The 18,738-nt window shown below is 29.3% G+C and overlaps 1 protein-coding gene across 1 annotated transcript; it reads left to right on the forward strand.

The window, feature by feature from the left end:
- Nucleotides 1–12,233: 12,233 nt before the first annotated feature.
- LOC100241008 (uncharacterized) lies at nt 12,234–13,166 on the forward strand. The gene has a single exon (NM_001402602.1). The coding sequence runs from the start codon at nt 12,355–12,357 to the stop codon at nt 12,913–12,915; it is 561 nt and encodes a 186-aa protein (NP_001389531.1). The 5' UTR covers nt 12,234–12,354; the 3' UTR covers nt 12,916–13,166.
- Nucleotides 13,167–18,738: the final 5,572 nt, after the last annotated feature.

An 18,738-nucleotide genomic window follows, 5' to 3' on the forward strand; every position in this document is an offset into this window, starting at 1 on the left:
TTTAAATAAAGAATTTGAGCTCTTTATGATACTTTTTGGATGGTAAGGTAGTTTCTTCTCTAAAAGGTTATCTTCTCTTGTAGTCTAAGTACACAATTGATATTCTCAATCATGCCCGCCTTACTAATACTAATAATGTTAATACTCCTCTTTAGGTTAATATTTAGTATTCTTTTTTTTTTTTTTATGTTAACCCTTTGTTAGATCCTACTTTATATATATTATACTATTGTTGACAACTTGGTTTATCTCACCATTACATGTTTGGACATTGCTTATGTTGTTCACATTTATGAAACCAAGGTTTGGTTAATTTTAGTTTTGATAATAACAAAATATGGTTCAGAACTAGTAGTTTATTCTAAGTATGTTTAAGTAAGATGATTTCCAAAGTGACAATCAAAAAAACAAAATAAGGCAAAAGCAAATTAAGAAAAGGAAGAGGACCTCAAAGAGAAGATCAATCAAGACCTTTCTATATGATCTCTTTATAAGGTTGTTGGTGCACTAAGTTCAAATTGCATTACAACTTTTCTTTTAGCACCTAATCCAAGTGTCTGAATAATTTTTTTAAAAAAATTTATAAATTGGATAAAGAATTTTTCTAAATGAAAACCGTCATTGATTAATGTTTTTCATAGTTAGAAAAGGTTTCCAAATTGGTAAGGAGTTATCTAGCCAAATTTCCCTTAAGATTTTATGTTAAAGATACAAAAATTGCAAAAACTATAGAATTTATTTATACATCTTTGAGTGATTTTTATAAAAATTGAGATTGATTGTTTCAAGAAACAAAATTTCATGTTTTGACATGCATTTCATCATTAAAAAGGGTTTTTCAATATGAAGTTTTCATATTGAAATAATCAGTTGTTAAAGGCCATTTGTGCATATTTTCTTTTTTCTTTTTTCTTTTTTTTTTACTTATGGTTAACCGAAAGGTGGATCGATTGAACCAATAGGTTAATCTATTAAACTAAGAGGCCAACCAATTCTGGAAAGTTTTCAAATTGGTAAAAGATTGTCTTAACCGGTTAAGGTGTAACCTTGACTGGTCGAGGTACTGGTTGAGTCGATTGCTTGACTTATCAAGCTCTTGTGACCTAAAGGTCACTTTTTGTACCTTTTTCCACCTAAAGGCTAGTAGTCCATTTGACCAGTTGGTCAACTAGATGACCTCAAACTGTACCTAAAGACTAATTTAGGTTTCAAACTCTTATAAAAGTTTCCAAACTTTATTATTTAGTAAGCTTAAAATTTCAAAATCTTTCTTAAATATTTTTTAGCTTTGGGAGAGTGTTTTTTTAGTGCACTTTGCTTTAAAATCATATATCCATTTATGCACCTCGGTCTTAGTTTATCTTATATTTATTTAAGTTTAAACTTGTACTAGGATTTTATGAGTTTAATTCTCAATCATTTCTTGTAACCTTTATGAGGTGAGATCAAGTATAAGGTATCACTTGAGGGAAAAATTTAAGGTATCACTTAGTGTTTGCCAATTGTTGATTATCACTTGGAGAGTTCAAGAGTGAGTCATCTCTTGAAGAAATTGTGAGTGCCAATTGAAGCTAATCAACCTAATTGTAATGCTTGGAGGCTTCTATTAGAAGCCTTGGATTAGTGGAACCTTCACTTGGTTAGGAGCTTGAGGAAAGTATATGTAAACTGAGTTGCATCAAACCACTATAAAAATCTTGAATTTGCATTTTTTTTTTTCCCTACTCTCTTTATTTTATATGAAATTGCTTTTTATTGTATTTATTACACAATTGCACATCTTTGTTACTTGCATTCTTATAGTTTAAATTTTCAAAAGGTGGTCATCACCCCCATTCACCCCTCTTTGGTGATTACCTTGGGTTGATATAGCTAAAATCCTAACAACATTGCTATTCAATTTGTTAGTTATTCTACTACAATTCATTAGACTATTGCTCTTTGTATTATGCAATATCTCTAAGGCACTCCATTTTAAAGTTTTTTACTTTTTTCCACTTCCTTTCTAGATTTGTGTGCATATTTTGATGTTGATTGGGTCAGTGATTCTAAATATTACAAGTCTATCATTGAATTTTGTATATTTTTAGAGGATTTTCTTATTTCTTGGAATAACAAAAAATAGACTTTCATTTCTCAATCTTCTATAGTAAGTATTGTGTTATGATATCTACCACTAGTGAAATAGTTTGGTTACATTGGTTACTTGTTGATATGAGTGTTTCTCTTTTTCATGTCACTCTTATGTATTGTGACAACAAGACTATTATTCAAATTGCTCACAATTTTGTTTATCATGGAAGGACCAAACTACTAAGATTGATTATCACCTCACTCGTCATCACTTCAACATAACATTCTTACTTTGTCTTTTATTCCTTCTTCCTTACGAATTCCAAATCTGTATATCAAGTCATAATCATTTCTACATTTTCAATTTTCGATGGGCAAACTCTCAATGCTTCTTGCAGCCGCATCATGAACTTGTTGGGGAAGGTTGGAATTATTTATTTGTCATGGTTATTTATTGTCTATATTAGAATTATTATCTTTCCTTTTGGGAGTAAGGGTAAAATAGTCATTTTTCTTTTTAAATTTCTTTTAATTGTAAGTCCATTTAAACTATATTTATGTTATATCTATTTTTCAATTGATAATAATAAGAAATCCTACTTTTCTTTTCTACCTTTGTCTATTGTTCTTTTGAATCTCACAGTTTTTGCATCTTCCTTAAATTTCATTGTGTGGCATTAATTTGGTCATCCCCTCGGTTAAGGCTCTTAGTGAGGTCTTAAAAGTGTGGAATTCTTTACTACTTGTACATACATATTCACTTTGATATTCGTGAGACAATATTTTATATATATATCACTACCCTAAGTATTTTTTTTATTTTGCTATTTTCAATTTTATAAGAGCATAAATTACATTGTAATCAATGTAAGTCCAAAGGGTTTTAAAAAAGTTAAAAGTAATATTTAAAAATCCAACACAACTTTGAAGTATATTTTGATAAAACTCTTATATGATCCATATTTTTATTTGCATTTTAACCGAATAGAAAAATTCAAATTTTACCCAAAAACATAATAAGTTAAATATATTTTTGAATTATTTGATTAAAAGGGACAATATCATTTTCAATTTGTAAAATTAAGTGGGTGTTTGGTAAACCAATTTGATAACTTAATTTTAAGTTATTAAGTAAATTAAGTACATTTGGTAAAATAACTTTATAGTATAACTTATAAAGTAAAAAACAATTTTAAATAATAAATAAAAATAATTAATTTATTCTTAAGTCACATCTTCATTTTACATTTCTATCACGTTTGCCCTCATTACCACTACGATTTTTTTTTACTATTCCAGGATCTCCATTATTACTCGATCTCCTTTATTCTAATTATAATTTATGAAGATAAATACGTTAATTTAATAATTTAAAATAAATCTTAAGTTAATTTTATCAAACAACCTTAATACTTAAAATAAGAATTAAATAAGAAGTTTTAAATTAACAACTTAAGCATAATTTAACTTAAAGTCAATTTAACTCATTAAATAATAAGTATTAAGTTTTACCAAATACCTCATAATTCTCCATTTTTTTAACTTAAAAAAATTGATATTAGACAAAAACATCCTCACTTTCTTTTTTTAAAACATATAAATAATAAAAAAAATGAAGGGTATTTATATTAAAAATGAATTATTCTTCAAATTCAAAAAATGAGAAAGATTAATTTTTCAAATTTATAGTCTTTTCATTTATTTTGATCAATTAATCCAATAAATCTTTATTTGATTAATTTTTTAAAAAAATAATGTTTTTTAAAATATATTTTCCAAGCATAAATTTAATTTTACAACAGAGATTATTTTTATTTTAATATTTTCTATATTAAATAAACCGGTCAAAAGATATATATATATATTAGTTCCGAAGTCTAATCATAGAGATAAATTAGTTGTGAAGTCTAATCATAATTGAGTTACGACAAGGCAGCAAAATTATAGAGACAAATTGCCGGCATTGAAATGTAATGTGTAAGCTGTTTTTCGGTGTAGAAGACATGTGGTGAAGCTGCATTTAGATGGTGATGTGTTATTGGACATCCCATTTTATAAATATATCTTACTCTAATTTTTAAATTAATTTTTTTCAAACTATACTATATAATATTCTTAAGTTGTCACGGAACATGGAAACTTATATACTCTTTAACATATGAAAGTTTGAAACAATAATTAAATTATGATACCATGTGAAATGTTGTATATTATTATCTTACATTCAAAAAAAAATGCCGCCCCTAAATTCAACAAAATTTAGGATGGACAAGTGATAGATCATACACATATTTGACACATATCATATTTTAAAAAAGTGACGGGTAACAAAATTTGGAAAGTTACAAAATTTAATCTTACAAATAAAATTAAATTCTCCAATTGTTATCAAAAGAGAATTAAAAAATAAATAAATATTCTCTCAGCAACAAATTTAGAAATAAATATTCTCATTGAAATCAAAAGAGAATAAAAAAATAATGATTAAATTTTGGGAAATTCAAAAATTCAATCAAGAAAATATTTGCATTGTCATTTTCCAAATTGTGATCATCATAAAACAATCAAAAGGATATATTCTTTTGCAAAAAAAAAATATTATCATAAATATGATGTTCCACAATTTATCAATTTTAATAAAATTCATATCACATTATTTTTCATATTGTTTTACTTACATTGTAGGACTTTCGTAAAATTTGTGCGTATAATTTGATTTTATTATTTTATATTCAACTTATGTCCTATTACTTTACATTTAAATTTTATTTTATATATTTATTTATATAATGATCCAACAACCTAGATTTCATTATATACTTTTAACGATTGAGATCATAAGTTCGGTAATGATCGAACAGTACCTAAAATTTTGCATATTTATATTATATAATATGATATGATTTGCTATATATTACCATGATATCCTTATGGCATTGAATAAACAAGGGAACTTGAAACCAGTATACATAGGAAGTTAGGACAAAAGACATTATCAATATGACAATATCTAATCAACCATTTTCTTTCTGACCCACAAGGATGCCATTGTGAAGTCAAATTAATTTGAAATGATATGTGGAAAGGCATTGAAATGGCCATTTGGGGATGGGTGATCTGTGAGGAAAACAACTTTGTCACATCAATGGATAACCCTCTAGAATGAAATGGAAGATGATGAATTTTTCAAAGCAATTTGGCACCTAACATCTTGATCATGTCTCTGCATCTTTATTATTCAATGACTTCGGCCGACCTACTTGACCTTGGTCTTGTTTAAAACATGATGTAAATGAAAAAGGGAGGAAAAAGGATATTATATTTTGTCTACCTGCCTTTGGTCTCATTAAATGCTTTTAGTGTATGACTTCCAAGTTTAGTTTATGTTTATTATTGCTTTCTTGACTATTTGGAAATAGAACAATATATACTACCATTACCTAATGCAATCATACCTAATTCTCATTTGTATGATGGGTTAAGAATAATCAATATATTGTTAATTATGCATTTATACTAGAAATTAACTGCTTCGTCCCCTTGACTTACTTGTGGCTTTTTGATTCAATCCTTTCCTGATACATTATTTAAGTTTAAACTATCATTTTAATTTTAATTAAATAATAAAATTTGAATTTCCACCCTATTTCATAATTGAATGTCCAAATTACATGCTTTCATGAAACAATCGGATAGGGATGCTATTTTCCATACCTGGCTAGTAGTTTTTCTAATGGCGTCTTAAAATTTATGGGTAGAATTATACTGATCTTTGGAGGTTGAGACGGTGGATTGAACTGGCATCCACGCTATGCGGTTTTGTACATCTAACATGTGATATCCCATATAAAAATGAGTTTTTCTTAATTTTGTAGATGCATTTTAAAATTGTAAGAGTCCCTTTAAGTTTAAAGTGAACAATGAATGTGAAGCATTTGTTTGTTTGACCTTATGAGGAGTGTCTATCTACATGGCACCATAATCTTATAGGACACAACGAGAATATTATGTCTCTATAAGGGTGATTGTGATATCTCACATTAGATATGGGAAAAAGTTTTTGATATTGTATAAATATAGACTGCTCTTAACCTTATATACTCGTTTTAAAGTTGCAAAGACCCCTTTAGGTCAAAAGCTGACAATATCTACATAATTGAATGTAAATCGTTGTATAATTCTGTTATACCATCTCTATCTTCACAAAACCAATTCTCCATATTGAAAGGAATATTTCCCCTACGTAGCTAATTAGTGTCTCTAAGAACCATTCCTTTGTAGAAATATTTTTAATATAATGGGATACATTATAGAAAATTGATTTTCTACAAAAACATCTATCAAGTGCCAATGTAAACGTTATTTCAAGTTATTTTCTAGATTTTTAAATCTTTATTAAACATTAGAAAAATCTTCTAATCGCCTCATAATGAACCTATTAGTGAATTCTAACCTTGGCTCTCATCCATGAATAACTAAATTAAAAATAAATAACATGTCAAACGAGCCTTTAAAGATGAAAAGTTGACCAAAAGAAAAAGGAGCATTAATTAAAATAGTTGCAGTTTTAATCATAAACACAATTGTTGTTGAAACATGGATGAATTTCAAGTTGTTGCTTTTGGATTTTGGGAGGCATTCCATCACAAAATCAATGTTATGTAGTTTTGTACATTCAGCATGTAACATCCCACATCAGATAAGGAAAAAAATTATTGATGCTTTATAAATATGGACCCTCTTAATTTTGTAAATGTCTTGTAAAGTTGTAACAATCCCTTTAGGTTCAAAGTAAATAATATTTATATGGTTAGGTGTGAGCCATTACAAATGATATCAAAGTTGATCTCTAACCGAAGTGTCTGTTTGTATAACCTCTCAATCCCATGAGATATAACTAGGACATTGTACTTGCATGAAAGGGGGTAATTATGATATCTTACATCTAACTATATAAGTATGGACTCCTCAATATTACACATTTTGTTAGACCATCTCATGTCTTCACAAAACCAATTCTCCACATTGAAAAGAATATTTCCCCGCACCTAATTAGTGTCTCTAAGAGTCATTCCTTTGTGAAAATATTTTTATTATAATAGGATACATGATAGAAAAATGATTTTCTACAAAAACATCTATCAAGTGCCAATATAAACATTATTTTAAGTTATTTTCTAGATTTTTAAATCTTTGTTAAACATTAGAAAAATCTTCTAATCACCCCATAATGGACCTATTAGTGAATTCTAACCTTGGCTCTCTTCCTTGAACAACTAAATTAGAAATAAATAACATGTCAAACAAGTCTTTATAATAATTACAATTTCAAGCATAAACACAATTGTTGGTGAAACATCGATGAATTACAGGTTGATGTTTTAATACAAATATGGATGTTTATCTATAATAATGAAAAACAAAATAAGAAATGAGTTGCTTACAAACTAAACAATAATATTATGATAAATGAAAAGAGACGAAAAAATGAAGTACAGTGAATTCCAAGTCCGATTGAGGAGGAAGTTGCTTCACCAAGGTTGGGGGGAGTTAGTCTATCGAGAGACATAACTTAGGGATGAGTACGTATTCACTCACCTAGTCTTAAATGGAATGAGTAGTGAAAATTTTTGAATGATTAAGTTGGGCATTAAATTATTACTTCTTAAGTTGCTTTAATAGAATAAGAGAGTGGATATTATATCATATTCCATATTTGGTTGGTGATTTATCTCATGACTTGTGTTATCCTATGTTCAATCAAACATGGGATATGATAAGTGGTGAGATATATTATCCACCTATTTTTTTATCCCTTCTACATGGCATAGGTTAATTTCATGTTAAAATATATAAGATATACATATCTCATGTATCATAAATTTATTTTTATCAATTTTTTTTTATATACTCATTTTGAAAAATAAAACTTTTTATTATAAATTAAATTTATGGTTAAAAATTAAAAATTAAAAACATATTTATAAAATAATATTAATATATGAAATATAAATTATTTTTATATATTAAATAATATAATATAAAAAAATTTATTTGTAAATTTTAAATATTTTAATTATGAATATTATTAAGCATAAGAGAAATTTTATTTTTTAAAAATAAAAAAATATTAGAATGTGATATAATTTTTATTTTAAACATTGAAAATAATGTAAATTTCATATTATTTTTTATTCATTTCACAAATTAAATATAAACATAATATAATATAACATATTTAATTAAATATACTACCTTAAAATATCATATTCATAGAATAAGTAAATCCAAGGATATCATATGTCATTGGAAATCATATCTTAGGATATGTATTTCTTTTCTAATAGGATATGATATTTTAGTATATACATATCTTATCATATCATATCCCGCCAAACAAACAGTCTTATAGTATTAGGTGAGATCTTGCATGCTCTAAGTTTCTTGTCTCTTGTTTAGCTTAGATTACTTGAAAGCTAAACCTTTAAGAACATACAAATTTTAAGAGTCAACCAGTTTTTTTCATCTATAGTAAATTAACATTGAGTAGAAGAGATATCACATTCTTTAACATGTTCTTCAATCATAAATAATAATTAGGAAATTATATTATATGATATGATGTTATATGTCCTTATCATACAAGATATATGTTAAATAATAGGGTATTATATGATAAATATAATATTTGCAATTATACCGGGTATTATTATAATTATTTTTATCATGAGTAAGAGAAATGTTTGTTAAATAATGATGGATAAAAACGTATACCATATATTTTTTAAATTTTTTTTATAAATGAACATGATTTGATTTTTTGTATTATCATTATGTATTATATAACATGTATGTGAAATAATAATAATAATAATAATATTGTATATTACATATCATATACAATGTTACTCATTGTATATTATATACGGGGTTCAAGAAAAAAAGTGTGTTTTCAAACACTCGTAAAAATAATTATAAAATAGAAATCTTCTAAAAATAATTTAAGTTTTATGCACTCAGCGGTCAAATATAGTACCTAAGATAAAATATAGTACTTATGTCATAAAAAAGTAATACTTGAATGATCAAAGATAGTACCTTTGATAAAAAAAAATATATGAAATATTAATTATTTTTTTAACAGCTTAAAATTTGTATTTTACAAATTCGAATTTCTATTTTATGATTTTTTTTTTCATACGGGTGTATGAAAATCCTATTTTATATTTTCCTATACTATATATGCTATTAATATGTCTTATACAATATCACAATATATCAAATAAATGTGATATATAAGAGATATTAAATAAATATTATTATATATCACATGATTTTATGTTATAATATGAATTATAATATTTGTAATTATGTGTATGGTATATGTTGTTTAATTAAGTATAGCATAAATCACAATTTTTAACATTCATTCTTGCCTGCTCTTTTCTTGAACATGATGGGCTTGATGGGCTCACTCCCACTTCCACTACTTGGGCCTGCCCAAATGAACCCCTTTTTCCTTTGTAGACCAGACCAACTCTGACCCAATGTAAAAAGACATATTTCCCACTACTGCTCTTCATTAAGCATCTTAGAAACATGTATGTTTCCAACATGCATTTTTTAGTATAAATAAAAAAATAATCAACTTATACTAAATTGTAATGAAATTCTGGGTAAAGAATTTTTCACTTTATCCTTGTTATTGAATAGGAATTTTTAGAAGCTTTACTTTTTCTTTTCAAAAATTTAAGATTAATCTTATTTTTTAGAAGAAAAAAAGGGGATTTAGGGAAATTGGGACAGTTGTGAAGATTATGTAATTGAAATTATGTTAGTACTTCAAGATAATATTAAGGTTACGTTTGGTTAAACTTAATATTTATTATTTAATAACTTAAATTAATTTTAAGTTGTTGACTTAAAATTTATTACCTAATTTTTATTTTAAGTATTAAAATTGTTTGATAAAATTAGCTTAAAATTTATTTTAAATTATTTAAATATTTGTCTTATAAATTGTGATTAGGACGAAGGAGGTTGAGTAAGGAGCACAAGTTAAAGCAATAGTAATAAAGTGTAGCAAATGGTTCCATCTTGTTTTTGGCCCCACTAAATGGCATGTAGTTGCAACCGTAAATTATTCACTTTTTTCTATTTTTCTTTTTTAATTTTCCCAAATGTAAAAAAAAAAAAAAAAAAATCGAGAGAAAAAATTTAAAAAGAAAAAAGAAAAAAGTGAATAATAATAAAAATAAATTTAAAATCAATAAATTATTTTTATATATTATTTCATACTTATTTAGCTTATTTTAACTTTGGATATAAAAATTAAATAATTCGAAAAATATATAAGTTTCTAATTAATTTTAATTATATTTTATTTTCCTTCATATTTTTCACGATACCATCAAATATGCGAAAAATATTTTCCTTAATATTTTTTTTCTTTCCTTATTATTTTCCAAGTATCAAATATAAGGTAAAGGAAAATTGACATTCTAAGATTTTATTTGGTTAGAAAATAATTTCTAATTTCTATTTTTATTTTTAAAACTTATTCTATTTTTCATTTTTATATTTAGAGAATTAAAAAAAAATTAATAATTTTTTTAAATGTTATTGGTATTGATTTTTATTACATAAAAAACGGTAATAACATTATATTTATTCATTTTCTTTATTTTTATTTTAAAATAAATGAAATAAAACTTTTAGTATATTTGTAATTAATGAACAAAATATTAGGGATGCTGGTTAAAACTTATTATTTATTACTTAACCACTTAAGTTGATTTTAAGTTAAATTATATTTAAGTTATAGACTTAAAACTTATCATTTAATTCTTACTTAAAATATTAAAGTTGTTTGATAAAATTAAATCAAAGCTTATTCTAAATTATCAAATTGACATATTTATCTTTATAAATTATGATTAGAGCAAAAAAAAGTCAAGTAATTATGGAGGTCATGAAATAGTAAAGGAGATTATAGAGGTTATTAGGATAAATAAAATAAAAATATAAAATAAAGATGTGGACTTAAAAATAAATTAATTGTTTTTACTTATTACTTAAAATTATTGTCTTATCATAAATCAAACCATTAAGTTATTTTACCAAATATACTTAATGACTTAAATTAAGTTATTATGTCACCTTAAGTTATTAAGTTGTTTATCAAATACCCGCTGGTCTCTAATATTAAATATATATTGATATAATTTAAAGTAATAACAATATTTATAAAATAATATTTGAATCCAAAACTTGGATCATTCAAAAAAATATTTTCCAATTTTCTTAACCAAGTTCTAGATTGCTTTTAACAAACTTCGAGTTTTTCTCGCTTCTTACCTTTTCTTGATTCATGATAATAGAAAGGACAAAAAAGATGTCCTAACATATTTCCAAACTTAATTTTAATTTCTTTAAAAAATAAAAAATCTAGTCTGAAGTCTTTGAATATACAGAGAATATTTAGGCTTTGAAAGTGTTCACACGTTCATTTTTTATTTTATTTTTTATTAAAAAAATTAGGAAATACCTTTTCTATCATGTTAAACATAAGGAAGGAAACAACATTACTTAAAATATTCTATAAAATCTATAATATAAAAATAATTATAATATAATGCAAATATAAATATTTTTTTATAAGTAAATTTTGTCTTTTTTTGAGACTTGTCAAAGTTCATAGGCGTATTTTACGAAGCAAATGAACGTACTCGTGAGGGAAAACGAAAATGAAAAATTTTAAAATAATTAATAAATAAAATATTTCAAAATCAATAGTAAGATGAATGAATTGTCGAAATATAAGAGTTGATTTGAATGTCCGCACTTAGAAGTGACATAATAAAAATTCCTTATACCAATAGAAATTCAACATTAAATAATATTTTATGGATTAATAAAATATAAAAGCGATATTATTATTATTATTATTGAAGAATTGACTTTGTTGGATGGAGAAAAAAGTGTGTTCAAAGTAGAATGGAAATGTAGGTTTAGAAAATTTGTAAGTTGGAGTGAGGTAGAGTTTTTAAGTAATTGGTGTAAATGGAATATTTTTTCACTAAAATTAGTTGTTAATTTGATTTGAAAAAAAAAAAAGAAAAAGGAAAGGCCTCTCTCTATATAAAACAAGTAGTCCGTAGGTATATAGGAAACAGAGCTCACGTGGTCACAGGCTTCCAAACCCAAAATAAGAAAAGAATCTCTCCCTAATATCATTATCTCTCCTCTCTTCTCTCTTCTCTCTTCGGCCGCAGGTCTCCGATGGCGCCGTTGACTCAGTCTGTCCTCAGCCTCCTCTCCGCCGCTTTCCTCCTTGGCTTCCTCTCTGATCCGGCCGCTGCTCGTCCCTGCAAAACCCTTTTCATCTCCTCCTACTCCGTATCCTTCCACCCCAATTTCCCCGATCAAAATAACCCTAACTCCGCAGGCACCGCCGGAATTCTCACGATTTTCACTGAGATCCGGCAATTTAACCCCCGTCCGCCGCTCACCTTCGTCGACGCCGTCGAGGATCAGCACCCGATCGAGCGTCCGCCGCGATTTGGCCTCGGTCTAGGGTTCGACTCCGACTCCCTCCGCGACCGCACCAAGGACGTGCTCAGCGTTGTTGTGGCGCTGCTCTTCGGCGTCGGCTGTGGCGCTCTCACCGCCGCAACCATGTACTTGGGTTGGTCGCTCTTCTCCAACCGCCACCGCTACTCCGACTTCGATTACGATGACTTTGAGGATGATGACGTTGACATGAGCCCTAAGAAGGTGGGCTATGTGAGGATCCCTCCTCCTGCTGATGCCTCTACTCCCGTGGCAAAAGAGGCGGTATGAGGCACAGAAAAATTAGGGTTTTAATGCTTAATGCCTAGTGTTTTGCGTTTCTGAACCAGGTGCTATTTGCTATGTTATTATGAATTATATTGCTAAAAATGTGGGTACTTATATGGTTTTGTGTTTCTCAATCACATCTATAACTATGCTTTGTGTATATTTATCATCTAATACATTGAATGCTTGTTTTATTTAATTTTTTTCTTTCGCTTGGGCTTCGATTATTTGGAAGGAAAAATTGTTCTCTGACATATGTTCGATTAATCTTCTTTTTTTTTTTGTATGAGAAGCTTTTTGGTTGAAACAAATGGGGCCTTGGTCTGGTTTCTTTTATTTAATTGCAGGTTGTATACCTTAAGGTTGATGGTGCGGTGATTTTGTAGTTTTCCTAAAGTTGATGATTGCGTAATTTTGCCCTTTTGTCGGAGTTTGTTGTAGTAGATGATGTTGTGATTTTGTAGTTTTGCACGAATGATCGACTACTTTTTTCCATTATCTTTATGTGTTGTGACCAAATTTTTAACATGCTTGATTTTCAGCAAGTGTTTGTGAAAATAGCAAGATTTTGGCCATAGGCTGTTTCAGGGAAGGGGATTGCATTTTCATTTTAGTTTTCATTCTTTTGCTTTACTCCCTTTAGCAGGTGAAGTAGTGACCATGCGTCCTTTTGTTTTCCATAATGAGATTGACTTGTATTGAGATATAGCTATTGGATATATATTTTTCGGGCACTTAATAATATTATGTTCAATCTATTGATGAAATTTAGTAATATATATATATATATATATATACATATATATCTCATATGGAAAATTGACACGACATTGTCTTGTCAACACTTATTGATGGAACTGTTTTTCACTAAAAAATTCCCGAGGCTGTACTCATTTTTCTGGAGCTGCAACCACTCTCCAACTATCAAATGCCTCTTTCAGCTTCGATTTAGAACTTAACTTTCTAATAAGAGATTTTTGTTGCATAGAAACTTAAGGATGGATTCCTTATGTTGCATGAGCATTCAAGGCAGATCTTCAAATCAACTTGGCTATCATTTTTCAATTATTTTTTTTATGCTTTATTTTACTTTTTAAAGAAATTATATTAATTTCCTTGTCTTTATGTGGTATAAATGACCAGGATTATAAAAGATTGATATATTTTTAGTAATGAGGAGCCTACATTATATATTAACATAGGCTTCGAATTGAATTAAAGGCCTTTCTAGAATCAGGGGTAGGATTATGTATGGGATAGTGTTCTTTCTAGGAAGATTACTGTTCTTTCTATTTTAGTTTTTTTTTTCTTTGGGGGGTTGGTTTGGTCGAGTATTCTTCTGGTTTTGTACTTGTTTTCCTTCTTTGCATCACCTCTAGTAGTCTTGTATCTTGCAATAGCATCCCAAATTCACAATTACATGTTTGGTGATTTTCATGTGGCTTTGCATGTGTGGTTCCTAGTAGGAACATTAGAAGGAAAGTGGCCAATCTTTTTGACAGACCTGGTAATACTGTAATGAAGAGAAACAAATAGAAAGGAGTAAAAGGAAATCAACAAACACCTTGGTGTCAATGTAACATAGTAACTTTCCATGACCATACAGTAAATCCGGTAATCTTTCGGGGGTTTTAGCATGTCCATGAACTGTCTTAAAATTCTAGAGTGGGACTTCCAGTTCAAGATAATGGCAAAAGTAACAGAATGATGTTAAGTGAAGTACTAACTGACTTGGAACTTCATTGTCGTGGCTCCCTAATTATTAGGGAGCAGGTCTTATAGTTTTTACAGTGGAGGTTATTATGCTTGGGAAAGGTTTCTCTATCATCCAATAGTCAATAAGGCCTGTTTTCTTAATAGTTAAAGTGATGTTGAGGGAGTCCTAGAGGCATTTGAGCTAAAGATTGGAGATCATGATCTGTTGTACAAGATGTTTGGAAGATGCTCAAAGAACTGATTCAGAGATCAGGATATTTCAGACCTGTCCAGAAGGCAATATGGTTGCATATTTGAAGCCAAATTAGGCACAGCTAGCTTAGGAATTTTATTTGGGCTTGCGGCTTTCCAAGTGGGGTCATTCTGCATCTTGCCCATGATCTTTTAGGCTGGGCGTTTCCCCATTCTTTTTCTGTTTGTGATGGGATCTGTGAAATGGTATTTTATGAAAGAAGAAAATGCGACAAGCACATAATGAAGCTTTGTCTTAAAAATTCTTTGAAATTTTTAAGGGAACCTTTGAGGCATGGAAATAATTAGCTGCAGAAGGTTTCTATGGGATTTACAGTCACAGAAGAATGCATTGAAAGTATGTTCCATCACTCAAATGTTTGTCATGCTGCTTGTAATTCTATTTCAGCCAGGATTCTATTGACTATGCAGTAAATACATCATTATGCTCCGGTTGTTGGTGCTAGAATTCCTTATGGGGTTTGTCCATTCAAATTAGATGTTGAGATTTTTCCTTATAAGAGATATCACTGTTTTGGCACATTCATTAGTTTGAGGTGATTTTGACCTTTTAATTAATTGTATTTTGGGAGTGCTTCTGATGTCAATGCAATTAGTGGTTTTTGATTATCCTGAACTTGATAAGGAGTTGTTTACCTGTAATTTTGCTCGAACTGTTGCTTACACCAGTTGTTCAGGGTTAAACCAGCTTTGTTTCAGTATTTTGCTTCATTTAGGGCCTAAATGTATGCCATACCATACATGGGTACTTTTAGGGTAATGCTGACAAGGAGTTAACTAAAGGCTTCACTAGTTATTAGCCTAATAGAAACCTTTTCCTGTGTTGCTGTTGTTTATCTACTCTATTAGAGATTGGAATCTTTACAATCTGTCTGCTCTGTGCTAAGAATAACTTTCTTAGAGCCAAATGCAGATAAATTGAGTGGAGAGATCTACACCTGCACTTTCTGTTTTGTTGACTGATTCGGCCTTTCTAAATTTCCTTCATGGTTGAGGCAATTTGCAAGATAATTTCTGAGGTGGTGGTGGGGGCCCCTTGTTCCACAATTTCCATGTTTGTTTCCCCCTGATTCTAAGTTGAAGTTTAGAGTAACTGTGGTTGAGTGGGTTGTATTTGTCTTGAAATTCGCAATCTGAGATGTAATCTGGCAAAATAAATACTAGATTTAGGTAGGTGGTGAACTCATAGCAGCTGCTAATAAGGACTCTTGCGTTCTTTTCAGTCAACTTTTATGTGAGGCATTATGGAAAACTGTCTTGAGTCTCACTGGACTTCATTTCCTGTTTGACTATAAACTAGACAATTAATTTTCCACTTGGTGAATAGAAAAATATACAGGGGAAAAATAATTTGGATCTAGTATTTGCCTCATTTCCACTGAGAAAGCACTCCTTTGGCTAGCTTTGGGGATTTGATGAATGGACAATCTAGAGAGTTGCTGTGTTCTTAAAACATTGGATTCAATTTAGAATGCTGAGATTTGAGTGATCTTATGTGCTGTTGGTGGTGCTTATGCCAATGTAAGGGAAATATGATGCAGTGTTAGGAATAGAATTGAGATGTGAATATGCAATAGGATTATATTTTGGGAGTATGTGTGTGGAGCAATATGGCTCTGATTGTGCTGACTTCGAATGTAGGAGGTTGTTCAAGGAAAACAGGTTTTTGTTATGTGTTTGTCAGGGTGAATTGAAGAGACACAAGACTCTGTTGTCATTCTTTCCTGTAGGATTCAGCTGCATAACCCCTGATCTTAGTACTAGTACTGTGCTTCTCATTCTACTCCAGTACACAGAGTTCGAGATTTAGATCTGAATCTGTTGATGTATGATATGTCAAAATCTTGAAGCAATTGTCTTGAAAAGGATTAGTGATTATATGCGTTGCATGCTGAAACTTCAATAAGTAAATTTATACTCTGAAGATCATAAAGCAAATGAAGCAAATATATAAAATATAGCAATGATTCAATTGTTATACAGTTTCAAAAGATCCATCTAAATAATTAAATCTATAGAATATAGCAAAGTATCCATCTTGAAACAGGAAAAAACACAACCCCTTGTGCAATCAAACTGCACAATAGTGTTTGAATGGAAACTAACCATTCTGAAGCTCAAATTGATTGTACTGCCATGTTTATATTGATTATTGTGAGCTATAATTGATTATGTAAGGATGTTGGTGGCTGATAAAAAATTGAAATGAAGCCTTAGAGTTGAAGGAGAGTTTTGGAAACTTTTACAAATCTGTTTTGAATGGGAAAGAATATTAATTTTGTTTTTCTTATTATTAGTGGGAAATCTTTGTTGGATTTTTTTTTTTTTCTTTTCCTGAAATTTTCAATGTCTTTGTAGGGTAACTTCATCCGAAGAATCTTTTATTGCTATTCTGGATTTTAATTGCAGTATAGGTAGGATGCCCAAACTCAGACCCAAGTCCCCACTTGTCAGCATTGTGATGGACTCCAGCACAATTAGTATAGCAGGGGAAGGACAATGGGAGCCTCTTGGCACCTTGAATTTGCATTTGGTCAAGTTTCAGTCAACAATTTTTGCAGGCTGATATTTGACCATCTGAGCATGCATTTGGTTTGTAACACAAGATATTGTACTGTTGACCAGCTGAGTAGGTAATTGGTAAAGAGCACATCCCTGGTAATCCCACTGTTTATTCCTTATTTTATGCAAGGCATTTTCTGTTAGTCCAGGGTCGAGGCTGCTTCTCATTCCCCTGCTTTTGTTTCCTTGAAAATGGCTTTGTTCCTATGGACCATTCTGCTTTCTTGTATTATCAAGTGCAATCTGCATTCTTGTATTAGAAGAATGAGGACATTAAGGAACTGAAGCACCACAATAAGATGTCATGTTCCCCTTTAGTTTCTAGATGTGCCTCAGCTGTTAGTCTCTTTATGCTATGCATATTCATATTGTTCCCACCCTCTTTGGGCCTCTCACTCAGAAATTTGCTCATTATCTGCCAAACTCCTCCAACCCCCAAGATGAGAATTTCAGTTTTCTACATCCTGAAATCATAAGGCACTGAGTTATGCAAACTAGGGGGAAGAGAGCTGTATATGGTTAAATGCTGAAAAGCTGTGCTTGTTTTGGGTAGCATAACTAGAACTAAAACAAAGCAAATAGCATCTTCTTTTCAATAGCCCCCACTAGTCTTTTCAAGTGTTTACATACCTACATTTTGATTTGCCTTGGCATTTGAATGGCATAACAAAGCTGCTGATGCTGCCCCTTCATGACCATTAACATAAACCCTTGCGAGCTACACTTGCTATTCTTTCTGCTAATTTCTAGTTTCAAATGCAACAAAAGGTCAAAATAGGTCTGTATGATTTGCTGGATATTAGAGAAGCCATGTAGTTGATTTGCTCAATTGTGTCTTTATCCGTTGAAGAAATACAGTTTCTAACAAGATGAATTATATCTTCACGAACTTACAACACTAGATGAGCCTTAAGATTTCGAGAACTCCTCTGTTAAGCACTGGAAATACACTAATTAATTGTATGAACGTATTTTTTTTTAGAAATTTGTTAGTTGGGGGGATCGCAGATCGATTAGGAAAAGATGTTTTCAGCATTTCTACTGTGCTTTATTTTTTAAGCTTATAGAAGTATTTTAAAGCTACTGGGATTTTGAACATATGAGAGGAGTTTTAGATTAAAAATAAATTAACTATTTTAACTTAATATTTAAAATTATTTTTATTTTAAATTATAATATTAAGTTTTTTTACCAATCGCAGTTAATATATTTAATGACTTAAATTAAGTCATTAAACCATTAAGTTGATTTACCAAACAATTCACTAAATGTCACAAAACCATACCAAAAACAAGC

Source organism: Vitis vinifera, chromosome 4 (assembly GCF_030704535.1).
Source record: "Vitis vinifera cultivar Pinot Noir 40024 chromosome 4, ASM3070453v1".
In the NCBI taxonomy this organism is placed as follows: domain Eukaryota; kingdom Viridiplantae; phylum Streptophyta; class Magnoliopsida; order Vitales; family Vitaceae; genus Vitis; species Vitis vinifera.